Genomic DNA, 27,314 nt, shown 5'->3' on the forward strand with positions numbered 1-27,314 from the left:
GATATGGCCAGACGTGCAGTCTACCAGTAACATTAGAGCGACAGCACTGAACGCCCACGAGCGACCACAGACAGTAGCCTACTACAGGCTTTTAGACGCGCGCGCAAAAAAAAGTGTTTGACGAGATAACAGAAGTGAAAGGAAAATTTGTGCTTTTAATAATCAAGGTGCCATTTCAGAGAAGGACAAAGAAACATCTACATCTGTTGTCATTTTCAAGGTAACCCGAATCTCGCCTTTTAGGTGTGTGTGTGTGTGTGAGAGAGATTTTTTTTTTTTTTTCGTCCAGGCTTAACATTTCATCAGGGTTTGTGGATATCACTACAGATATGAGTGTAGAAGCACGTGCCCGTAGTGCTTGTGTCGCGTGCCCTGCAAATACATAAAAGTTTAATCTGTCATATTTCCCGGTGTTTTCCTCCGATTACTGTCTGCATGCATGTGCTTTTATTTTTGATGGCCACACTTGGTCAGCATACACTCCTGCGATGCGACTGTGTCCCCCTCTCTCCCACACACACATGCTGTATAGGTAGTTTACATGATAAACGTAGTCTTAATATTATAGTTTTTTTTTTCTTTCAAATTGCTTAGACAAAAGTGAAACTTGAGGCCCAGTCAGTTAAACCAGTCATAATGAATCTAGAGACCAAGTTTGCAAAACAAGCACATTACGTGCTTTACTCCCAGTTTGTTGAAAAAACTTTTTTGCAAGACATTTCTCTACATTACACACATCACTCAAAACTAACAGCTCTTTTGTTTTATTTAGGAAACACTGCCATTTACAGTAAATGCCACATTAATTTCCTGTTGACCGACACCCACTGATCATGTGTGAAAACCATTATACATAAATTGATCACATAGAAATCAAAACTCGAAAATGTTTTGAGAAAGATTTTTTTTTAAATTTATTTATAATGAGTAGGCTATATGTATATAAATTTACATATATGCAGCCTATATATGTTTATGTGTGTATACACATTTACATATATGTTTATATACAGCATGTATGTGTACACACACAAAGCACTTTAGAAATAAATGTGATTTTCTGATTGGGCTAGTATGCTTATTCAGTGTGTGTGTGTGTGTGTGTGGCCTGCCTGCCCTGTGCCGACCATAACGTATCACACACAGTTCTGAAGAACACAGCCCTACAAGAAGACATTCACAGATTCACAATTAAAGCTCGTCTTCAGGTATTGCCAACAAAGTCCAACTTAGCAACATGGTTTCCATCTGCACATGAGCCGTTTTGCCTGCAACATCACAGCCGGCAAAGAGAGACGATGGCGCACATCCTTAATGGCTGTTCTGCCTACAAAGGACTGTACATTGCGCGCCACGACCGTATTGTTGCACTATCAGTGAAGGAGCTCAGAGACAATGTCAACCTTACCACAATCCATTGTAACGAAAAGATCAAGACAGACTGGTTCTCCACCACACACGAACAGTGCGTTACACTGGAAACTGCCATAAATCACTTACCAAATACACCTGATATAGTTGTAATTAATGAACATACCAAAGCCGTTACAATAATAGAAATTGGTTGCTCTTTTGATGCTTATATGGACACCTGCTATGCTTCAAAACTGCTGAAATATCAACCATGGTATAATGTTCTCAATAACTCTGGCTACTCATGCAAAGTTATTGCCCTCATTTTTGGTAGTTTAGGCCATGTGCACAAGTTGTGTGTAAGAGGCCTGCAGATCTGCGGACTACATAAGAACAAGGCCAAAAAACTGACAAGATATTGCTCTGTATCAGCAGTAATTGGTAGCCTCTACATTTGGAGGCGCAGGTGCTACCTTTACCCTTAATGTGCGTAATGGACTAAGTTATTGGCTGCTGTTGTACATCTTTCTGTCAAATTTGAATTATGCCATGATATATGCTTATCTTCTAATTCAAATAAAGAATTTAAATGTGTGTTTATTACAGTTTTTCTGAATTGCTAAAATACTAAACCCAATTCTCTGAACCAAATTCTCAATAGCCTAAACCAATTTGTCAAATCAATCACTCTTTCTGTAAAACATTAAACAAATTCAGGTAGTTAAAACACTGTTTGCAAATCTCATGCACTCTTATATCAAAACTCTAAACACATTCTCACTCACTAAAACATTTCGCAATGTGATGCACTTATGTTTCGAAACGCTAAACACAGGCAGGCAAAAGTTAAACACAACTACAACACAGTTGTCATCGTTTAGACCCAACGACTCAAAATTAGGGTGGTCCTTATTTTTAAAGTCTCCAATTGTCATGCTCTTAACCCTTCAAAATGTTCCTTTATATAAGAAAATACAGCATGCCAATTTTTATGGCAGTAACATAATAATTACTGGTAGCTCATTAGCTTTAAACTTTCTGAGATTTTGATGATTTTCGTAAAAACAGATCATTTGAATTGGTCTTGTACCTGGCTATAGAATTCCAAAAAAATCCTAATGCACCATATATTCCTAAATATGTATTTTAGATACATATCTCAGTTTACTTGTAGAAACTAAATCCAAATTAATCCATCCATGACCCGGTTTAGCAGATTTACCTTTCCTGGTGGAATCAATACATACTTCTATTGATGACCACCTTGGTTATTGTTTGGGTTTAGAGCACATTTTTTGGTTAAAAAAATTACATTACGTTCCTTGAAATTGACGTGGAACTTTGGCCGAATCAAGCAGATTATCAGGAGGCACAGGCAACCATACATGCAATGAAAGTAATCAATGATCATGCCGAGAGAGGAGAGGCTCTGATTCAAGAATACAATGGCTATCTCACACACTCTGAAGAACAGCTGCAGTTTCTCCTTCATGTGGTGGAAGATGGCTGCTGAGCATCAGAAATGAGGGATTGTTGAAAACTTTGTGCTTTTTTTGAGATTGTTGTCATGTCAGTGTTGCTCTGATTTCAATAAAATGTAGTTCATTTGCAGCAACTTTTAATATTACTTGGATATCACAATAACGCCACACAGCTTAACATAGGCAATCTTCCACATGATTGAGCTACCTCTAAATATAATTGTTTTTGTCAACATTTTTGCATTTTCTAATTTTGAAGTTAAAAGGAACAGTTTAAGAGGGTAAGACATTAACATTTTGCAACAAAAAAAAAAGGACTTTAAAGAAGGACATGTATTTGAGGCTTAGCCAAGACCATGGCCAGCAAAATTAAGCTGGTTTGGGCCGGAATACACTTTAAATGGGACATATCATGCTAAATCCACTTTTTTAGCCCTTAAATGCATTTAGTTGTATATTTGAAGTATTTAGAAGTACAGAAAAGTTGAAATTATTCTCTTCAGGTGCTTCGTTGATATCTTTATATTCTGTCTTGGTCATATTTTTCAACCTGTTCTGATTTTTCTGTTTTCTATGACGTTTTTTGAACTATTACGTCACAGTATTTGCAGCGGAACTGCCAAATAAGGACATTGACTTCCGGCCCACCACTTCGAGCAATCCGCCATTTTTATTTCTCGCTGCAATTTTGTAGTCCAAGCTAAAGGATGCAGAAGTTACGAGAGGGTAAGTTAAAATGTTCTGTTGTTGGATGTAGTAACCCACACGCTTCATTACACCGTCTAATGTAGATGAACTGCCGCGCTTGTGACACAGAGCGCATGTTTAACTGAAAGAACGAGCAGAGAGAGAGAGACGCGGGCGCGCGCACTCTCTCTCTTCAGAGCCAGGTGAAAGTGTAAACAAGACTTTACCGTCTCCAAACTAGACGCTGTCTTGCTCTCTCTCCCTCGCACATATTAATCAAAATAACTCGACACGGTGGTAAAAGGTCGGAAGACCAAAGTTTCATGTGTAAATACAGTAACACACCATTGCGATACATCCATATGAAGACGTTGTTCTGCGGGTTCGTCGTCTTCATTTTCATCTCGCTCCGGTTCCGACTCTGGCTCGAACATGTAAGGCTGGCTGGACAAGTCTTCTGTTGTTGACATTTTGTTAATAACGTGTGAATAAAACGTTTCTTTGCCGCTAGATAATCGTATCTCTGCTATCAAACTACAAAAATGGCCGAACGGGGTGGAGTTGAACCGAGTGTCACCTCTGCAACCTGGAGAGGGGGCGGGGTATGAAGTGTCTCAATTGTATTTAAAGAGACCGCACCAAAACGAGTTGCTCTCAGACGCACATCAGAAAAGGGGTAGAAAAGGGGCCTGTGGAGCTATAATAATGAGGAATTCAGACCCAAGCATTGCAGTTCCGCTTTATATAGACTACAAATGTATGATTTATATGTAAAAAGGAACGATTTAAAAGCATGATATGTCTCCTTTAAACTGTTCAAGTATTGGGTGTTAACTTACATAAATAATGTAATGATATATGAAAAGAAAACTTACATAGGCCTCTATATATTCAAAGGTTCAAATGTTTACTTATATCTTACCTTGATGCGGTTTTGTAGGCTAGTGTATTATTATTTTTATTATGTACACAAATGGACCATGGTGAACATATTTACACAGGTTTTCAACCCTGTTTGAATATAAAACCCAGTTGAATATAAAAAAGTCCAGTGCAAATGTTACTCCCGCTCGTCATCGGCAGCTTTCAGTTGCCAGGCGACAAGAACAGTCCTCCGTAGGCTAGACCGGTCTGAGCGCTTCAGATGCGCACTTTGATACGGGACGCAATTGTAGTTAGCAACAATTTGTTAATATTGTGACAATAGGCCTACACTTTGTTTTCGGAACTGCATACTTCGTTAAGTATTCACGTAACCTACTGAAGTACTTTTGTTCCCTCACAGGACAGCAACACTACAAAATTATGTTCTTTTACAATATGATACATTGTTTTACATTAAACTACACAAAAGTATACAGTCTTGAAAATGTTCAGAAGTAAAATGCGACATACGCAGTAATGCAGTAGTAGTCAAATATAAATGCAAAACCATCATAAAAACCCTGACAAGCAGTTTTTTTCTGCAGAATACATACCTTTAGTTTTACTCTTGATACCTGAAGTACATTAGAGTATGCAAGATAATTTTGCCTAATTAAGGTTTGAAATATGTGACTAGTAGTTTTTCCCCAATGCAGTATTTGTAGTTATGAAAAGTACTTTTTTCAGAAATATACTCTTTCTGAAAATAAATCTCAGTGACATGGCAGCTGTCGATTGAGTCAGCCTTGCAAACCTGTTGGTAGACCACTTAGTGTATAGTGTAAATATGCACTCAAACACTCTGGAGACCAACCCAATTGATGTCCCAGCAGCAGAGAGGCCTTAGCATGGTCTCTATTGTGGTGCCCATCCCGGTCCAGCGGCACCACCAGGGTCTCCCTGCTCAGCTCAATAAGTATATGTCATTTTTTCTTATTTTATGTACTGTAAATTTAAATATTTATGTTGATTTTGATATGTTTAACGTATGTTGGAGAAAGTACTTTTATGTAGTCTAAAAACAAATGATTTTCAGAGCTCCTGGCTCTTCCTCACCATGGGCACCCACTGCTGAACTCGGCCCTGGTGTGTCCTCAGGGATTGAGGCAGTGAGGACAGGGGGGTTGGTGCAATGCCTCTGTCCCAACACCTCATCCATGAAGACAAACCAGGGCCAAGTTTCAGCAGTGGGTTTCCCACTCACACCCTCACATGTCCTAGGACACTTTCCTAAGGCAGAGCAAATGAACCATGGCTTGGCTTTCTCCAGAATTGCTCTAAAAAAGCAGAAAAGTTATGAAAAAATATTAATACAGGGGTGAAAACATTAGTGCATTGTTAACACTGCAAAATATAACACATCAGGACATGCATACAAAATACTTCAGAAAACATATTTCTGGATACTCAAATTTGGTTAAAACCTTCATAGACATAGCTTGCATGACAGCACTACAAAAACACATAAAAGTGAAACCCCATTGCCTTATCTACTGCTTTTCTTATTGTTGTGGGCTTTATAGGTTGAGTAATATTTCTTATAATACACAAGTGAGATAGACTAGTGCAAATATTACAAATAGGTTGTTAAACTAAAATTAGCACAAGTTTTGCCTCAAACCATCTGACAAATGAAGCCATGCAGTGGTGACGAAGGAGTTAAGATGAAGTTTATAAGAAACAAAAACTTGTGGCTTTTAACTCTGGTTTTGCTAGCTATTTGAGTAAATGTTAGGGTTAGTTGTGACTCACTTAGGTGGCAATATGTTGAATTTGCATAGACATAGCTTGCATGACAGCACTACATAAAACACATAAAAGTGAAACCCCATTGCCTTATCTACTGCTTTTGAAGTGTTAGTGCTTAATGTAAAAATATATAGTATAAATGATAAATCACGTTTGAGATTTGTGCTGGCTACTGTATACAGGCCACCAGGGCACCATAAAGATTTTATCAAAGAATTTGCGGACTTTCTATCAAAATTAATATTGACTGCAGATAAAGTACTTATTGTTGGTGATTTTAATATTCACATCGATAATGGAAAAGATGCATTGGGTTTACATTTACATTTACATTTACATTTAGTCATTTAGCAGACGCTTTTATCCAAAGCGACTTACAAAGTAGGACTAGATTAAGCGAGTCATCATGAAGAGGCAAAAAACAAAAAGCAGCGCAAGAAGTGCTCAAGATACAAAGTTCAGGCATTATTCAGAGTAGCATAAGCCCGATAAGTGAGGTTTAGAGGGAAAGGGGAGGTTTTTTTTTTTTTTTTTTTTTTTTTTTTAATGTGGTTAAGTGCTCACGGAAGAGATGGGTTTTCAGATGTTTTTTGAAGGTTGTCAGGGATTCTGCATTCCGGATGAGGGTGGGGAGAGCATTCCACCAGCATGGAACTGTGAATGAGAATGTTCTGGAAAGTGATTTTGTGGCTTTCTGGGATGGAACCACGAGACGTCGCTCGTTGGCCGATCGTAGGCTTCTGGTAGGAAATACCTCTAGAAACGCCAGGGTTTGGCGTTTAAAGACATTATAAACTCAATTGGAGTTAGACAACACGTGTCAGGACCTACTCATCGTCGTAATCATACTCTAGATCTAATATTATCACATGAAATAGATGTTGATGCCGTTGAAATTCTGCAGCAGAGCGATGACATCTCGGATCATTATCTAGTCTCGTGTAAACTTCATTTAGCCAAAGCTGCAAAGCTGATCTATCACTTCTGCCACTTAAGATTGCTTTATTAATAATCTTCCTGATCAGTTTCATCTTCTCAGCATCCCAGATAACTTAGAAGAACATGATATTGCAACAGAAACTTTTAACTCTCTCTTTTCCAGCACTTTAGACACAGTTGCTCCGTTGCGCTTAAAGAAGATAAAAGGAAATAGTCCAACGCCGTGGTACAACGAGCACACTCAGGCACTTAAGAGAGCAGTCAGAAAAATGGAGCGCAACTGGAAGAAAACAAAACTAGAGGTATTTCGGATTTTATGGAAGGAGGAGAGCAATTACAGGCCAATCTCGAACCTTTTCTGTCAAAGATATTAGAAAAAGCAGTATCTTCTCAGCTGTGTTCCTTTCTTGAAAGAAATGATATCTGCGAGGATTTCCAGTCAGGATTTAGACTGTACCATAGTACCGAGACAGCTCTCGTTAGAGTCACAAATGATTTGCTCTTAACAACCAATCGTGGTTGTATCTCTCTATTAGTGTTACTCAGGGGCGTAGTTTGTGGGGGGGTTGGGGGGAGATAACCCCCCCAATATTTAAATCTATGCATTACAAACCCCCCCCCCCCCCCCCCCCAATATTTATACCATGATCACATCAAAAAAAATATGCAGACCCAAACTTCAACCCCCCCCAATATTCAAACCAAATCTACGCCCTTGGTGTTACTCGATCTTAGTGCTGCATTTGACAACATTGACCACAACATTCTTTTAAATAGACTAGAAAACGTCTCGGTTACGTATGTAACCCTCGTTCCCTGAGTAGGGAACGGAGACGTTACGTCGGATGACGACGAATGGGGTTTCGCTTAGAAATCCTATCATCTTCGAGTATTAAAACACGAGCCAATGGCAAAGAAATGCCATGGGTCTGCGGAATTTGCATAGCGTAACTCCGCCCCACCCTGGGGGTATATAAGGAAGTCGCGAGCAACATGCAGATATGTCTTCGCTGAGGAGCCGAGACTGAACTCAGGCGTTCCAGCGGTACAGCGGAAGTGGCAGGGAGACGTAACGTCTCCGTTCCCTACTCAGGGAACGAGGGTTACATACGTAACCGAGACGTTCCCTTTCGTTGTCACTCCGAGTTACGTCGGATGACGACGAATGGGGTTCCCGTATAATCACGCCACCTCTCGACTGTCTTCCAGTGCCCTGCGTAAGTCTGAGCTCCCTGTCGTGAGACTAGCACGGACGAAGGAGTCCTACTTAACACAGGAATACCAAGGTACACTGGGAAGCATATCCAGTGGAAATATGCAATCATGCCCAACCCGAAGGGGGGGACTTGGAATACACATATGACCCCGAAGGGCTACATACGGAGCAACACTGGGGTGTCCAGCCGCAGGTGGAATATTTCAACCCCAGGGGTGGCAAGGTGGCTTGCCAAGGGAAAGACACATGCTCAAAGAGGCTTACAGTGGAATACACATGTGGGGGTCGCCCGAAGGGAACCATGCACATGGAGGCACCTAGCCAAGCGCGAAAGCTGCCAGAGGCATAACTCTGGTGTTGACGTCGTCAGTGCTGGAGGAGACTCAGGGCTTATTAGGCTCACCTGAGGAGAATATCGCACGTATCCCGTCCGTAGAGAGGAATGGCGAGCAAGCGAAGACACCTGAGCAGAATCTAGTACCGGCTAGTTGAAGCGAGTACATGAGAAGAAACTGGCTCTACTCGGAGATTGTAGAATCTCGCGAATGTGTTAGGTGTCGCCCAGCCTGCAGCTCTGCAGATGTCTGTTAGCGAGGCGCCATGCGCTAGAGCCCAAGAGGATGCCACACTCCGAGTGGAGTGGGCCGTCACACCAAGGGGGCATGGTCTACCTTGCTGCTGGTATGCCAAAGCAATGGCGTCCACTATCCAGTGAGACAACCTTTGCTTGGAGAGAGCCTTTCCCTTCAGCTTCCCACCATAACAGACAAAGAGCTGGTCTGAGGTCCTGAAACACCGCGTTCTGTCTACGTAAGCACGAAGGGCGCGTACTGGACAGAGCAGTGCCAAGGCTGGGTCTGCCTCCTCCAAGGGCAGCGCTTGCAGGTTCACTACCTGGTCTCGAAAGGGTGTGGTAGGAACCTTGGGCACGTATCCAAGCCGGGGTCCTCACGTGAGAGTTAGCCGGCCCGAATTCCAGGCACGCTTCGTCAACCGAAAATGCCTGCAGGTCCCCTACCCTCTTGATGGAGGCCAATGCAACCGGGAGCGCTGTCTTCATTGACAGGAACTTAAGCTCCACTGATTGCAGAGGCTCAAAGGGAGCACTCTGCAGGGCAGTTAAAACCACTGAGAGGTCCCAAGAGGGTACGAGGGGAGGACGAGGAGGATTTAATCTCCTGGCTCCCCTCAGGAACCTGACGATCAGGTCGTGCTTTCCCAAGGACTTACCATCAACTGCGTCGTGATGTGCGGCAATGGCGGCAACATACACTTTCAGGGTGGAGGGAGACAGCCTTCGCTCCAACCCTTCTTGCAGGAAGGAAAGCACGACACTGATGGGGCATTTTGTGGGTTCTTGATGTTTAGAAGAACACCAGTTGACGAAGAGGTTCCACTTCAACGCATAGACATGTCTCGTGGACGATGCTCTAGCGGAAGTGATGGTAGCCACCACCGCTGGTGGTAGGGTACTCAAACCTGCCTCGTCCCGTCCAGGAGCCACACGTGGAGGTTCCAAAGACCGGGACGAGGGTGCCACAGGGTGCCCCGTCCCTGAGAAAGGAGGTCCTTCCTCAGAGGAATTGGCCAGGGAGGTGCTGTCGCAAGGAGTATGAGTTCTGAGAACCAGGTCTGGTTGGGCCAGTATGGGGCAACCAATATGACCTGCTCCTCGTTCTCCCTGATCTTGCGCAGGGTCCGCGCAAGAAGGCTCACTGGGGGAAACGCATACTTGCGGAGGCCCCGCGGCCAGCTGTGCGCCAGTGCATCCGTGCCGAGCGTGCCCTCGGTCAGGGAATAAAACAGGTCGCAATGGGACGAGTCGTGGGAGGCAAACAGGTCTACCTGTGCGTCTCCGAACTGATCCCAAATCAGCTGGACCGTCTGGGGATGGAGTCGCCATTCTCCAGAGAGAGGCCGAACTCGAGACAGCTCGTCGGCCGCCTGGTTCAGGTGTCCCGGGATATAAATGGCTCGAAGCGACCTCAGATGCTTCTGACTCCATATGAGGAGGTGGCGGGCGAGTTGTGACATACGGCGGGAGCGCAGACCACCTTGATGGTTGATGTACGCTACTGTCGCGGTATTGTCTGATCGGACTAATACGTGCTGACCCCTGAGCAGCGCATGGAAGCGGTGCAGGGCGAGACGTACAGCCAGCAACTCGAGGCAATTGACATGCCATAGGCGCTGGGGTCCTGTCCAGGAGCCCGCGGCAGCATGTCCATTGCACATGGCGCCCCAGCCCGTGGTGGAGGCATCTGTTGAGACAACAACATGCCGGGAAACTCGTTCCAGGGGCACTCCGGCCCGTAGAAAGCTGAGGTTCGACCACGGGGTGAAGGTCTGACGGCAGGTCGGAGTCACTGGGACCCGGAGCTTGCCGTGTTGCCATGCCCACCTCGGGACTCGATCGCGAAGCCAAAGCTGAAGCGGTCTCATATGAAGCAATCCGAGCGGCGTTACTGCGGCTGCGGATGCCATATGCCCCAGGAGCCTCTGAAATAATTTCAGTGGAACCGCACTCTTGCCCTCGAATTGGCGAAGACAAGTCAGCAGTGACTGCGCGCGCTCGCTCGTAAGCTGCGCGCACATGGCGACCGAGCCGATCTCCATACCGAGAAAAGAGATCCTCTGCACGGGGCAAAGTTTGCTCTTTTCCCAGTTGACCCGAAGGCCCAGACGGGCTAAGTGTTGGAGCACCAGATCCCTGTGTTTGCAAACCCGGTCTCGAGAGTGAGCTAGGATCAGCCAGTCGTCGAGATAGTTCAGGATGCGAACCCCGTGTTCCCAGAGGGGAACAAGGGCTGCCTCGACGACCTTCGTGAAGACGCGAGGAGACAGGGCTAGCCCGAAAGGGAGAACCGCGTACTGGTATGCCTGCCCCTCGAAAGCAAACCGTAGAAACGGTCTGTGTCGAGGTAAAATGGAGACATGGAAGTAGGCGTCCTTCAGGTCGATCGCTGCAAACCAATCTTGTGGCCGCACACACTCGAAAATGCGTTTGGCCGTGAGCATCCTGAACGGCAGCCTGTGAAGGGAGCGGTTCAGGACGCGCAGGTCCAAGATCGGTCGTAACCCACCCGATTTCTTCGGAACAATGAAGTAAGGGCTGTAGAAGCCGGACCTCATTTCGGCTGGAGGGACAATCTCGATCGCACCCTTCGCCAGTAGGGTGGCGACCTCCGCTCTCATGACCGGGGCATTGCCACCGACCATAGTGAAGCGGACTCCGCTGTAGCGGGGAGGAGATCGCGCGAACTGAATCGCGTAGCCGAGCCTGATGGTTCTCGCGACCCAGCGGGACAGTCTGGGAAGCTCTAGCCAGGCTTCCAGAAAGTGCACCAGCGGGGTCATACGAACCACAGACGTACCGTCGGGGGTGCAGCGAGGCGGAATGACCGGCCCAGGCGTGGGTGGCATAGCGGCCCGGTGCGGGGGCACGTCATTAGCCGCGTCCTGCCAGAGGAGGCCAGGGGAGGACCAGCGTCCCACGGGCGTGCTCTGGCAGGGGTCTGGCGACAGAGGGGGATGAGAGGAGCGTGGCCCGTGGGCGGCGCGTGCTCTCATCCGCACACTCCGTGTGCTCAGAGATGGGATAGTGAGTTCTTTCTTTAACCATTTTAGGGTGCTGCCCGTCGTGGGACGAGCAGCGGGGATGGGAAAACCAAGGATTCTCCCCCAGCCCTCCACCGGGGGAAGGAGCGGCCCTGCTACCGGCTCCTGTGCAGAACTCATCGCCATCTCTGAGCAGCCCGTCTCAGGAGCGCCGCTTAGCCTGGCGTTTAGCGGGGCGCGGGGCGGGAGAGGGCTGTGGCGCCTTCCTGCGGCTTCCTCGACGACGCGACCCGGGAGCAGCGGACTGCTGGGGCCGATCGGGAGGGGCGGGAACCGCAGGAGGGCGCCCTCGGCGGCGAGCGGGCTGAGGCACCTGTGCCGACGGCTGCGCCGCCGAAGCAGCGGGCCGCCGGGGCAGGACATGTTTTAGAGCCTCAGTCTGCTTCTGGGCAGTCGAGAACTGCTGGGCAAAGTCCTCGACTGCACCGCCGAATAGGCCAGCCTGGGATATGGGGGTGTCGAGGAACCGGGTCCGCTCGGCCTCCCGCATATCAGCCAGGTTTAGCCATAGGTGTCGCTCCTGGACCACCGAAGTGGCCATCACCTGACCCAGCGAGCGTGCGGTCACCTTCGTCGCTCGGAGAGCAAGGTCGGTGGCGGCACGCAACTCATCAAAGAGTGCTGGGTCAGACCTCCCCTCGTGCATATCACGCAACATCTGGGCCTGGTAGACCTGCAGAGTCGCCATGGCATGCAGTGAGGAGGCCGCCGTCCCCGCAGCTCTATAGGCCTTCGCCACAAGGGTGGAGGAGAACCTACAGGCCTTGGAGGGGTGCTTTGGGTCCCCGCGGGAAGAAGCACTCTGAGGACACAGCTGCATCGCAACAGAGCGTTCAACCTGGGGAACCCCAGTGTACCCTTTGGCGGCCGCCTGATCAAGGGGAGGCAAGGCGGAGGCGGTCGCCGAGCGATCACGGGAAGACAATGGTGCCTTCCAGGACCTCGTGACCTCCTCATGCACATCCGGGAAAAAAGGCATTGGGGTTGGCTGCCGACGCGGATCAGCAGCCGCACCCAAAAACCAATCGTCCAGCCGCGAACGAACCGACCCAGGTGGCGGGGACCACTCAAGACCGATCGCCGCGGCTGCCCGGGAAAGCATGGCCGTCATCTCGGGATCAGACTCGGACAATGCTGGGACACCCGAGGGTGGCAGCACAGCCGAATCCTCACTTCCCGAGGACTCCTGCCCACCTTGTGATGCAGCGATCGACATCACGTCCTCCTCTGGAGCGCCGAATGAAACTCGCGGCAAGTCAGAAGACTGTACAGCGGTTTCCACGCGGACACTCGCGGGTTGCACGGGAACAGAGGGAAGTGTGGAGCGTGGAATAGTCGGCGCTTTGTTCCACACTGTAACCCTCAGATCACCCTGGCCGCCAGCCGAAGTACCAGCCCTCTCGGGACCAGTAGATCGGGGTGCGGATGAGGGGACTCTCACATGAAGATCATTGAGTCTCGATCTCAACCGTGCGATGGGCATGTTCCCGCAGTGGGAACATGACTCATCCACAAACGCTGCCTTAGCGTGCTCAACACCCAGACACACAAGACAGCGATTGTGCCCATCAGAGTCAGACACGAATAGACCGCAACCAGAAGTGCACGGGCGAGGCATCTTTAAAAAGACGTGCCACGTGCAATGCTCTTTTGTGAAAGGAGATTTCTCCGCAGAGTGTTGAAGCGACCAGGGAGAGAACACACAAACTCTGGCAAATCACTGCACAGATCAGCAGGGAATGTGCACTCGCTGGAACTCGCTGTCACACCAACACCTGGAGAGAGGCTCGTCTCGAAGAGATGAAGAGATAAACTCAGGATTTGGCTGTGGAGTGAAGTACATCAACTTGGCTCCGAAGCGAAAACATATCTGCATGTTGCTCGCGACTTCCTTATATACCCCCAGGGTGGGGCGGAGTTACGCTATGCAAATTCCGCAGACCCATGGCATTTCTTTGCCATTGGCTCGTGTTTTAATACTCGAAGATGATAGGATTTCTAAGCGAAACCCCATTCGTCGTCATCCGACGTAACTCGGAGTGACAACGAAAGGGAACTATGTTGGCATTAGTGGAATTGCACTAGCATGGTTTAAATCATACTTATCTGACCGTTATCAGTTTGTAGCAGTAAATGAAGAGATGTCTTATCGATCACAAGTTCAGTATGGCATACCTCAAGGTTCAGTACTAGGACCGCTGCTGTTCACTCTGTACATGCTACCATTAGGAGATATCATTAGGAAACATGGCATTAGTTTTCACTGTTATGCTGACGATACTCAGCTCTATATTTCTTCAAAACCTAACGAAACTTACCAATTCACAAAATTAACGGAATGCATAGCTGATATAAAAAAAAGGATGGCTAGTAATTTCCTACTTCTAAATTCTGAAAAAAAAAACAGAGATTCTTATTATTGGACAAAAAACTTCCTCACGTATTAAACCAGAATACTGTCTAACACTTGATGGCTGCTCTGTCAAGTCTTCGTCGTCGGTTAGGAACCTGGGTGTGCTCTTTGATACCAATCTTTTGTTTGAAAGTCACGTGTCTAGTATCTGTAAAACCGCATTTTTCCATCTTAAAAATATATCTAAATTACGCCATATGCTCTCATTGATAAATGCGGAACAATTAGTTCATGTGTTCATGACCTCAAGGCTAGATTATTGTAATGCTCTACTGGGTGGTTGCCCTGCACACTTAATAAACAAACTACAGCTGGTCCAAAACGCAGCAGCTCGAGTTCTTACCAGAACCAGGAAGTATGACCATATTAGCCCAGTTCTGTCAAAACTGCATTGGCTCCCTATTAAACATCACATCAATTTTAAAATATTGCTGATTACTTACAAAGCACTAAATGGTTTAGCTCCACAGTACTTGAGCGAGCTCTTAACACATTATAGTCCATTGCGATCTCAAAATTCCAGCCAGTTAATAATACCTAGAATAATCAAAATCGATCAGATCTGACGAAGGACCTTCGCCTGGACCCAATGACAACGCAGTGCTGAAGTGCCAACTAGTCTCTCCCTATGGAGGATCCCTTTACCACTCTACAGATAAAGCGTTGTCGGGAAAACTCAATTTGCTTATCTACCCCGAATTGATAAAATAAAATTCTGTATCAAAATTATAAGGAAACACCAGTACTTTGTTTAGGCTTGGTCTGTAGGGAATTACAAACCTGCGCACATATATTCAAACACACATAACTATAGAACCAATTCTTAATGAGCATGTGAACGCCATCAGCGTTTCTCACAGGTTCGCGTTTAAAGTCTGTGTAGAGAGAATGGTGTCATCTTAGCGGCCCCTAATTTATTAACAAATGATCGTTGCGACGGAAGCGAATCAATCAAAGCTAACTTTAGCTGGAAAATAACTTTATTAAAGAACCGCTATAAAGCCAAAACAATCTTACCTTAAATTATACATTTATCTCTGTAAAGCTGCTTTGAAACAATCTACATTGTTAAAAGCGCTATATAAATGAAGATGACTTGTCTTGACTTGACAAATGATCTGTAGTGTTTATAATATTGACTCGCTGTGTGTATGATCTGAGAGTATTGTTTGATTTTGAGCACAGATACTTTTTTGAGGCTATTGTTTGATTTTACCAGAAAAGTCAAAGGTTCTCTGAATGTGGTTTGAAAATATTTTGTGCTTTGGTTGCTGTAAGGGAAAGACGTCAACTGTCTCAAAACAGAGACTTTCTCACTGTATTGTGGAAGCTTTTGCCTCTTCGTGGGCCTGGTCTAGACGTATGTCTTCCAGGATTTATGTTTTGCTGCTGGCTGGTCTTCTCAGAACACCTTCGCCAGATTTCACAAGCTGGATGTACCGTCAGTGGTGTCTCAAGTGCTTTCAGTGAGTTAAATTGCTTACTCATGTATTGTGAACTGTTCTAGTTGTACGCAGTGGTTATAGCTATTTTGTTGACTCTGTGTATATGGCTACTAGTGTTTAATACAGTTGTTACCGCTAACGCCGTTGACACTGTGTTTACTTTCATGCTTGAGTGCTTGTTTTGTGTCTGCCCTGGATCAGTGCAGCCTTCACTTTCATTGCTTTATATGTGCAATTTTGATAGGGTCGGGGATGATGTCTCATTGGTCTAGTTCCACCTATCAGATGCGAGTACTCCTAGCGGCGCGGCTATTGGCTGACTGTCTGTCTCTTTCGTGGCTGGTGTAGCTTGGCCCCGGTTTCCCTAGGCTTATCTTCACTACTCTGACGGCAGGATTTAACCCAGCTAACAAAAATAAGTTGTCAGAACGTTTTGCTAACATTCCCATTAGGGTAGGTTCCCATTTTTTAAACATTGAAAATGTCCAGTTTTATAAGTTGTATTAAGATAATACAACTTATAAAATTATAATTGTATTTCCAGTTGTATTAAGAACGTTTTTTCTTGGTTAATGTGAACATTAAAGTAACATTCCATTCACTCATTTTTGGATATTTTGGGGATATTTAATTTTATTTTATCAATCAATAAATTCCACTAGAAACAAACCTTGTTGTATTATTTTATTTTAATTTAATACTGTGAAGCTGCTTTGATACAATCTGTATTGTGAAAAGCGCTATACAAATATACTTGATTTGATACTTGATTTGATTTTGAAAATGTTATTAAAACGTTATTTCTGAATGTTTTTTAAACGTTGGAAACGTCCAGTTTTTTTATGTATTAAGAACTTTTTTTCTTGGTTAATGTGAATGTTAAAGGAACATTCCATTCACTCATTTTGAAAATGTTATTAAAACGTAATTTCTGAATGTTTTTTAAACATTGAAACATTGAGCTGCTGTGCTGCCCTGTTTCTATTTATATTTATATGAATTCATAAAATGTAAGCAATTAATTTCTTACAGCTACAGGTCTGGATTTCAAAGTAACAGGATTTTTACCAAAACCTGTTGACACATTTGTCCAGTGTGTTTACATTTTTCCAGAGTATAAAGTTTCTAAGTGAATGTTAAATATAAATAATTTAGACAAACAATCTTAAAACATTTTTAAAAAACTGAATGTTTTGAATGTTTAGAAAACATTAAAAAAAATTACATTTTCTTGACATTTCCAAAATGAGAAAACTTTAATACTTTAAAACAAAATGGTTGTTTGGAACGTTCAGAAAACATTCAGAAATAACATTTTCATAACTTAATGGGAATGTTAGAATAACTTTCTAAGAACATATTTTTGTATCTGAGAATGTTGTTCTATGAACGTTTTCTCTCAATAGTATGAGAACATCAGTCAAGTACAAATAACATCACAAGGACGTTCCATGAACGGTGTTATAAGAACGTTTTTACTCAACATTATGAGAACCTCACAAGGACGTTCAATGAATGTTGTTCTAAGAACATTTTCACTCAACATTATGAGAACATCACAAGCACGTTCCATGAACATTGTTATAAGAACGTTTTCACTCAACATTATGAGAACATCAGTCAAGAACAAATAACATCACAAGGATGTTCTAAAAACTTTGTTCTAAGAACGTTTTTCTCTCAACGTTATGAGAATGTATTTTAGCTCTATAAACATAAGAACGTTTTCACTCAACATTATGAGAACATCACAAGCATGTTCTATGAACATTGTTATAAGAACGTTTTCACTCAACATTATGAGAACATAAGTCAAGAACAAATAACATCACTAGCACGTTCCATGAACGTTGTTATAAGAACGTTTTCACTCAACATTATGAGAACATCACAAGGACGTTCAATGAACGTTGTTCTAAGAATGTTTTCACTCAACATTATAAGAACATCACAAGGACGTTTAATGAACGTTGTTATAAGAATGTTTTCACTCAACATTATGAGAACATCACAAGCACGTTGAATGAATGAACATGAGAACATCACAAGGACGTTTAATGAATGTTGTTCTAGGAACATTTTCACTCAACATTATGAGAACATCACAAGCACGTTGAATGAATGTTGTTATAAGAACGTTTTCACTCAACATTATGAGAACATCACAAGGACATTTAATGAACGTTGTTATAAGAACGTTTTCACTCAACATTATGAGAACATCACAAGCACGTTGAATGAATGTTGTTCTAAGAACGTTTTCACTCAACATTATGAGAACATCACAAGTACGTTCAATGAACGTTGTTCTAAGAATGTTTTCACTCAACATTATGAGAACATCACAAGCACGTTGAATGAATGTTGTTCTAAGAACATTTTCACTCAACATTATGAGAACATCACAAGCACGTTGAATGAATGTTGTTCTAAGAACGTTTTCACTCAACATTATGAGAACATCACAAGCACGTTCCATGAACGTTGTTCTAAGAACGTTTTCACTCAACATTATGAGAACATCACAAGGACGTTTAATGAACGTTGTTATAAGAACATTTTCACTCAACATTATGAGAACATCAAAAGTACGTTCAATGAACGTTGTTCTAAGAACGTTTTCACTCAACATTATGAGAACATCACAAGTACGTTCAATGAACGTTGTTATAAGAACGTTTTCACTCAACATTATGAGAACATCACAAGTACGTTCAATGAACGTTGTTCTAAGAACGTTTTCACTCAACATTATGAGAACATCACAAGGACGTTTAATGAACGTTGTTAGAACATTTTCACTCAACATTATGAGAACATCACAAGTACGTTCAATGGGTCTCATTCATGAAACATTCGTAAATATACGAGTAAATATGTGAGTGATTTGCGCGTAAAGAGATATTCCCGAAAATTCTTCTCCTGATTCACAAATACTTCGTAAACGTCAGATTTGATAGTGAAATGTGTGTGTGGGTTAATGAATTCCAATCAGTCGTAAATGGGACGCGCGTGCACGCTCATTCTTAATTACCATAAATCCCGCCCATTAAAACCGACTGACAACTATATATGGGCATCATATTATGACACCAAACAAAGGATTTCAACATGTCTTCTCAAAAGCGAATGAAGAAGAGAAATTTCTCAGATGCAGAAATTGAAGTTTTATTATCAGAAGTTCGTTCAAAACGCCACATTTTATTTTCAAGCGTACATAGTGGCGTATCAGGTCCTAAAAAAAGGATTTTTTAGGTAATACCTAAATGCTTTAGGTAAAAATGCTTGGCAGCATATTACAGATGCAGTTAATGGAGTTTCATCTGTTAATCGAACAGTCCCAGAAGTGAAAAGAAAATGGTTCGACATGAAGCTTGACTGCAACACTTGTAACTTGCGGACTTGTAAAAAAAAAAAAAAAAAAAAAAGAATAAACAGCTTGAATATAAAAAATAAATTAAAATTAAATTAAAAAAAGACTTGCGGACTTGTGTTCCGTTTGCAGATGCTATTACTGGCTCTAGTAATAAAAGTAAATAGAAAAACCGTATGTAATTACTATATATAATCTTTTTTCAAAATACTGTGTAAATATGTACCCGATTATGGTGAATTAAAAGGCAGCCTTATTAATGAGCAAAACGTTCGGATGTTAAACGCACTATTTACGCGTGGCTGGGACCAGGTGTAGATTTCTTTCGTACCAACTAACATTTGGGAAATACGAACATTTTAATGAATCCAAAAATTTACGCCAGAACCACTTTACACACGATTTACACAAAAATTCGTTCTGCTCGTGTTTCATGAATGAGACCCAATGAACGTTCTAAGAACGTTTTCACTCAACATTATGAGAACATCACAAGTACGTTCAATGAACGTTGTTATAAGAACGTTTTCACTCAACATTATGAGAACATCACAAGGATGTTCAATGAACGTTGTTATAAGAACGTTTTCACTCAACATTATGAGAACATCACAAGCACGTTCCATGAACATTGTTATAAGAACGTTTTCACTCAACATTATGAGAACATCAGTCAAGAACAAATAACATCACAAGGATGTTCTAAAAACTTTGTTCTAAGAACGTTTTTCTCTCAACGTTATGAGAATGTATTTTAGCTCTATAAACATAATAAGAACGTTCCAGACACATTATTTCATGAACGTTTTTTACTAACATTTACATAACTTTTACATAACGTTAGTGAAAGTTATGGGAATGTTCCCTGTTAGCTGGGAATACAGTTTCAGCGTAGCTAAGCAATGTAGAGTTACCGCTCTCGAAAGGGAACATCTTTGGTTACTATCGTAACCTTAGTTCCCCGAGAAGCGGGAACGAGACATTGCGTTACCCGCTGTGTTCGCTGTTTAATAAGCTGTGTAGGCGTTCAAAATGGCATCTCAAGAACATGTTCAAAAATTGGGATCTGTCCAACAAGCGAATATAACACCTCCGATGCCATCAAGGACCAAATAACCTGTTTGCAAAATGACTTTGGCATAAATGTGACCACGTCACAAGTTAAACAAGTTCCACTCACCTCTTAGTTGTTATCGTGATGTTCACCTTCACCGTAGATCACCTTGCTAAACTAAAGGCACACTATGCAGCTTTCCGTTTTTGTCAAACAGCGACCCCTAGAGTCGCTGTGGAGTACTTCTATTTAACATTACTGTCGTAAATACCACTCACGCAGAGCCGTCTCCGCACTCATGACCTGATCCCTTCCGCCCTCTATACCATTACCTGTTCAGTAGGATGGAAGCTGTAATGAGTGGAAATAAGGTGTGGCCCCTTTAAGAGCTGCGCGCGCCCTGTTGAACTGTCGGCAGTCTGTATTGTATGGGCACCTCGAACACCCCATGTATGCGGGTTATTTCAGTTTGATGCTCATTCTTATCCTACTTTTGTTTATCAAGTAAAGCTGTGGACGGTAGAACGGGTAACAAACAGTTACACAAGTTCGATTGGGAAATAAAGTGCAAGTTTAAAGTGCTGGCCTCTGTAATAACTTCATCTGTGAGCTATCCCTATTTCTCCTCCTGACACAAGGCGTTACAAAGCGTCGGACATCGAACAGGCACAGATAACCTCTGAAGATGTCTACTAGTCCATCAACAAGAACGATATTTACTCGAGTCTGACTCCTTGCTCGGTCAGTCTGTCGTTTCCTCTTTCTTTGGTCCTTCGACAAACCTTTCCTAGCTTTCTGCTTCTTTTTTACCGGTTCAGCCATGACGAAGTGCCGTAAAGCAATTTGTTACATCGCGAGACCTGATATCACGCAATACTCACGCAATACGGGCCAAAGTTGCAAGGGTGGTTTTTCGGCTCACAGGCGCTTGGGGGTGCGAGGCGACCACCATTCAACCCGAAAAAAGTCATATAACTATTCCAATGACTCCGAAGTTGTTCGGTTAAGGTAAAAAAGTTACTTAGTTCACCTTTAATCCGACAACGAGGATGCTATCCAACAAAAGCAATATCCATCGACGACACCCGCAAGATACTTGTTAGTGTGATTTCAGCCGTTTTCAAACTGTATATGAGAGACGCGGCGGCGCCCCTTGCCAGTTTAAATTTGATGAGCGCACACGCCTAAACGCAATGCACAGACAGCCAGCTGTCACAGCGCGTGCACTAAACTAAATTCTCTTTATCGTCTTATTGCATTTAAATTGTCAAAAACACAAGGTTCACATAAACAGTTGGTTTTGTCTTAAGTTAATGTAAACACCTGTAAGAAATCGTGTGTATTCTAGATCCCTGCATTACTGTAGTTCTTAACGTGACAGCAGTCTATACAAGAATCAGTATACGTTTCATTCATACAGTGAAGAATATGCAGTTTTATTATTTAATTTGATGATTCAATTTCTTACTTAAATGCTGTTCTTTAAGTGTTAACTTGTACAGTTTTCTGTCCATACTGTCAAAATCAGTCAGTTCAGTCAGAGTAGCAGTAGAGTAGCCTGATACAGTATAACGTTAGTAGCCTACAGTGGTACCATGCCAGTGACGTCATCGAACACGGCTGAGCTCTGATAACAACAAATGTAAATTTCAGTATTGGGAAAAACTTAATATAGTAATATAACTTTTTAAGTTTTGTTTTTAATATTATTTTGTAATTAATTTGTTTAATATTATTTTGTAATTTTAATATTATTTTGTAATTAATTTGTTTACAATTTTAATAACCAACATGTTATCAAATTATATTTTGTTCGTTTCAGTTCCCCTTTAAGGTTTCGAGAAAGTGAGTGATGGTTTCAGGAAATGTGTTTTAGCATTTCAGTAAAACTGTAATACATATCAGGGGTGTAACAATACCCTCATATCACGATTTGATGCATATCACGCACACACCATATAATATTATTGTGATACTCCAAGACATATGGTAAAAGGTTAACAAAAAATGTAACTGTTGATGTAAATGTAACTCACTGTTGATTAAAATGCTAAATTTGGTTTTACATTGTGTGTGTAAATGAATAGGCCTGGACTTGGTGCTGGAAACCCAATGCACTGGATAATAGTGACAAAAATAAATAAATAAATATATATATATTCCAATATATATATATATATATATATATATATATATATATATATATATATATATATATATATATATATATATATAGAGAGAGAGAGAGAGAGAGAGAGAGAGAGAGAGAGAGAGTGTTTGTCTGTGTGTGTGCGTGTGTGTGTGTGAGCATAGAATCTTAAACTGAAAAACAACCTGAAGAATAAATCTTACACCTTAAAAAATTTTTTTTCATAATAGTTGATCTGATTACAGTGTCATTTCATTACACACATTTATTTACATGTATAGACCTCTGCTATAAAAGTGCAACTATTTGAAGACTTTTTCTCTTTTTCTAACAGTGCATGTAGGACAATGGCTTCTGTAAAAAAGCTGCTTCTTGATACTCTAGATGACCTGTATAAAGACGATCTGAAGAGATTTAAGAGTTACTTGAAAGATGATGGACCCATTGGAGCTGGTAAGCTGGAGAAGGCTGATGTCACTGATATAGTACGTATAATGATGGAGCGTTTTGGACCAGACGAAGCTGTGAAGATCACACTGAACATCCTGAGGAAGATGAACCAGAACCGGCTGGCCGAAGAGTTACAGAACAACTACACTGATGGTATTAAAGGAAATAATTGAGAACGAAACGCAGCATAGATTCATAGAAATGTACATTCAGATTTTTTAAAAGAAGATTCTTATGTTCACCAAGGCTGTATTTATTTGATCAAAAATAGTTAACATATTGTGAAATATTACAGTTTAAAATTGCTGTTTTCTATTTGAATATCATTTTAGAAATGATTTTTTCCTATGTTGCCATCACAGGAAAAATTTCACAGTGGAATTTTCAGCATTATTACTCGGTCTTCAGTGTCACATGATCCTTAAGAAATCACTCTGATATGCGGATTTAGTTAATTATTTAATAGTTGTGCTGTTTAATGAAGTGTTGAATCACGATGCAGAGCTTTATTTAGTATACCTTGATGAACATAAAGTCTCATTCTTTTCTCTCTCTTCACAGTGCGAACATCATTAGAGCCAGCTGAGAAACGTCCAAGAAAACAAGGTAAATTAACCTTAAACATCCTTACAGCGGAATCAGAAATTATTTTAACATGTTTGATGTATATTGATCTCAGTACAGAACAGAACTGCTTTCATTACTATGAATTTAAATACCATATGCTTGCTCCAGTTGATTTTAATGATAATCATTCGAATGTGAAAAACCTTTGTGTTTAATTTTCTATTGTTGTTTTGTTCACAGCTTTACATGTTTATTTATATTTTTCATAACAGATGATTTCTGGCTGCAGGAATTCTTGGAAACTCACAAAATGCAGATGAAGGAGAAAGTAGAGCACATCTTTGAGTGTAAAAAGGAAAATGAAGCAGATCTCAGGGATGTTTTCACAGAACTCTTCATTACGGAGGGGGATCTTAAAGAAGTAAATCAAGAACATGAGATTCTGCAGATTGATAAAGCCTTTAAACCCCATAAATCACAGAGCAGGCCAATAAAATGCAATGATGTATTTAGTCAGAATAAAAATAAGAAAAAGATTGTGCTGACCAAAGGCATTGCTGGCATTGGAAAAACGGTCTCAGTGCACAAGTTCATTCTGGACTGGGCAGAAGGAAAAGCCAATCAGGATATAGACTGTGTTTTCCTGCTTCCGTTCCGAAAGATTAACTGCATTAAAGTCAGAGAGATCAGTCTGCATGAGATTCTACAGAAATTTAATTCTGAACTGAAGGACCTGGAAAAAGCAAAGATATGTAAGATATATAGTTGTAAGCTTGCATTTATCTTTGATGGACTGGATGAGAGTCAACTGACTTTGGATTTTGACAGTGAAATTGAAAGCTTTGAGGAGCGATCATCTATAGATGAACTTTTTTCAAGTCTGGTGAACGGGACTCTGCTTCCATCAGCTCACGTCTGGGTGACATCACGACCAGCAGCAGCCAATCAGATCCCTCCGGAGTGTGTAGGGTTGTTCACTGAGGTACGAGGATTCACTGACCAGCACAAGGAGGAGTATTTCAGAAAGAGAATCAAAGATGAGACTCAGGCCTCCAGAATAATCTCACACATTAAGAAATCTCGTAGTCTCTACATCATGTGTTACATTCCCGTGTTCTGTTGGATCACAGCCACTGTTCTTCAGGACATCTCCATTGGGAACAATGTAGAGAACATCAACACGACACTCACTGAAATGTACATCCACTTCCTGCTGATACAGATGAACATGAAGAGCCAGAAGTTTGACAGAAAAACAGAAAGAGAACGTACCAAGCTCTTAGATTCCAATAAAGAAATGATTTTGAAGTTAGCTAAGCTAGCGTTTGAACAACTGAAGAAGGAAAACATAGTGTTCTATGAGGAGGATCTGAAAGCATGTGGGATTGATGTGAGTGAAGACTTTGAGTCCACAGGAATGCTCACTGAGATATTTCAGCAAGAAGCTGGACGTCATGAGGTGAAGGTCTTCTGCTTTGTTCATCTAACTGTTCAAGAGTTCCTCGCTGCATTGCATGTGTTCCTCTGCTACCTGAACAAGAACATGGATGAACTGGAGTTTTTTAGTGAAAAAACAAAAAAACTGTTACTCCCTCTGTTTAAAAGATACAAAACCCCCAAAAATGTTGGTTTACATAATTTACTAAAGAAAGCTGTTAAGAAAGCCATGCAAAGTCAGAAAGGACATTTGGACCTATTTTTACGGTTTCTGCTGGGCATTTCACTGGAGTCCAATCAAAACATGCTCAGAGGCCTGTTCACACACACTGAAGACAGCAAAGACAGCGTCACAGAAATAACTGAGCACATTACAGAACTATTACAAAAGCGGGACATCTCACATGAAGTTTCAGTCAACCTGTTCTACTGCTTACTGGAACTCAATGACAGTTCATTTTATACAGAAATACAAAGATACTTTAGATCATCTCCAGAAAGAACACTCTCGTCTTCCATGTGCTCATTGATTGCTTACATATTGCTGATGTCAGAGGAGGTGCTGGATGAGTTCAACCTGAGTATGTACAATACTGGATCTGGAGGCCAAATGAATCTTCTGCCAGCTGTGAGATGCTGCAGAAAAGCAGAGTAAGAAACTTGTTGATAGCTGTTTAATCAGAGTTTTTAACTCTGTAAATAAATGATAGCCTAAGATGCAGTGTGAAGTATATATTTTTTTTTAATTGATTTTGGAAAGTAAAATCTGTATTTTCTAAAGATTTTCTAAACAATGATTTTATAGACATATGTTTGAAAGTTATTGTCACTTGACTGTCACATCACTTCCAGCATACAGGAACATGACATATATCACTCTTACTACAAACACTTATCCTACAAGATAAACACACTATAAATGCCATGGACAAATATCCTGTTTTTACAGACTCTCCTCATGTTTTCTCGATGACACCTGCTGTGAAACTGTGGCTTTGGCCCTGCAGACACCAAACTCACCCCTGATAGAGCTGGACATGAGTTGGAATAGCCTGCGTGACTCAGGGGTGAGGCTGCTTTCTGGTGGACTGAAGAGTTGTCAGTTGAAAACACTGAGGTTTGTGATTCATTCAATCCTTATACAACACCCACCTCAGTATTTCAATCACTAAAAACACTGGGACGTTCTAAAATGTTTAATATGGAAATGCTTAACATGCCTTAATGCACATAGATAGCAATTTTATTATATGAAATTCAGTATACACCATATTGATGATGCATAATATATACAGGCAAACAGATGAATTTGAACCCAGAATTTGAATTCAGTGCGCTAAATGCATGTTAATTGTTTTTCTTTATAATGGTTTCCTATGGGAAAACAATTTACATGACTCTTTGCACATTGTGTTCATATTCTGGGTTCATCTATTTGCCTGTACATGTATATTTTATTAAAAATACTAAATTTGGTCCTCCAATATCACTGTAAGCAAGATGACTGTTACAAGTGAGGATCCCGCATTGCTCCTTCGCACCACCAGAGGGAGCCATCACCCAAATATTGACTTTCTCATTGGGACTTAATTTCCCATAGGCCCTCATTCCTGGGAATGATTGCACTCTCATCTGTATTTCATCACACACACACACACACACACACACACACACACACACACACACTGCTTAAGCAGATCACACCCCCACCATTTTGCAAAGTCTTGATTTGCCTCTGTGATCTTTTCTGAGCATTTATTCATTGTGGATTGTTATACCTGTGTTTAATTTGGACTGTTACTCGTATTTGATTCTCTGTCGTCTGCCTTTTGGATTATTTTTGTTTACTACCTGCCCTGAACTCTGCTTACTTTTGGACTATTTAGGTTTGCTGCCTGCCCGGACTACTGCCTGTTTATGTTTATGCAGTTGTCTCGTTCTCGCTATTGTCATTGCTGTAGACTGCAGCTTTACTGCATAACTCTGGTTCCCTTACGAGAACGTTCTCTCGTACTGCGTTGCAAACGCTGTGGGAAAACTCCTTTTCTCGAGAATATTGAAGCCTTTATTTTAAAACGCATTGCTGCAGCATAAGCGAGAGCATCAGGCTCGCGCGAGCTAGCTGATAGGCTATGCTGCATGCAACTGCACGAACCAATGGCGAGAGAGCAGAGGCGCACGAACCAATCAGAGAGCTTGGCGCCCTGCCATACTCGAGCGCGCCAGATAGGGCGTGGCAGAAGAGTATAAATACAGAGAAATCTCGCCATAAAACAGATCTAATCTCCTTCAGCTTCGAGACTCACCTCTTCGCTGAAATCTCCAGAGAGAAGCCGCTCGTCGTTGAGAAGCCCTTCAGCGGAACAGCTTCAGGTTTTGGCAGATCATCCTCGCAGATCGCCGGCTGAGCGTTTCCCTGTGGCATCCGACGAGTATCCTTTTTGCACTATCTAAAAGAG

The 27,314-nt window shown here is 42.2% G+C and overlaps 1 protein-coding gene across 1 annotated transcript in view; it reads left to right on the plus strand.

The window, feature by feature from the left end:
- Window positions 1-27,314, plus strand: part of LOC311092338 (NACHT, LRR and PYD domains-containing protein 3-like) — a 45,425-nt gene that overhangs the window by 5,853 nt on the left and 12,258 nt on the right. The window contains exons 2-5 of the mRNA XM_084128992.1: window positions 22,736-23,004; window positions 23,413-23,457; window positions 23,691-25,506; window positions 25,805-25,972. Coding sequence (XP_083985118.1) covers window positions 22,736-23,004; window positions 23,413-23,457; window positions 23,691-25,506; window positions 25,805-25,972 — 2,298 coding nt within the window. The remainder of the gene's footprint in view (window positions 1-22,735; window positions 23,005-23,412; window positions 23,458-23,690; window positions 25,507-25,804; window positions 25,973-27,314) is intronic.

This window comes from Abramis brama, assembly GCF_963993115.1.
Source record: "Abramis brama genome assembly, chromosome: 11".
NCBI classification, from domain to species: domain Eukaryota; kingdom Metazoa; phylum Chordata; class Actinopteri; order Cypriniformes; family Leuciscidae; genus Abramis; species Abramis brama.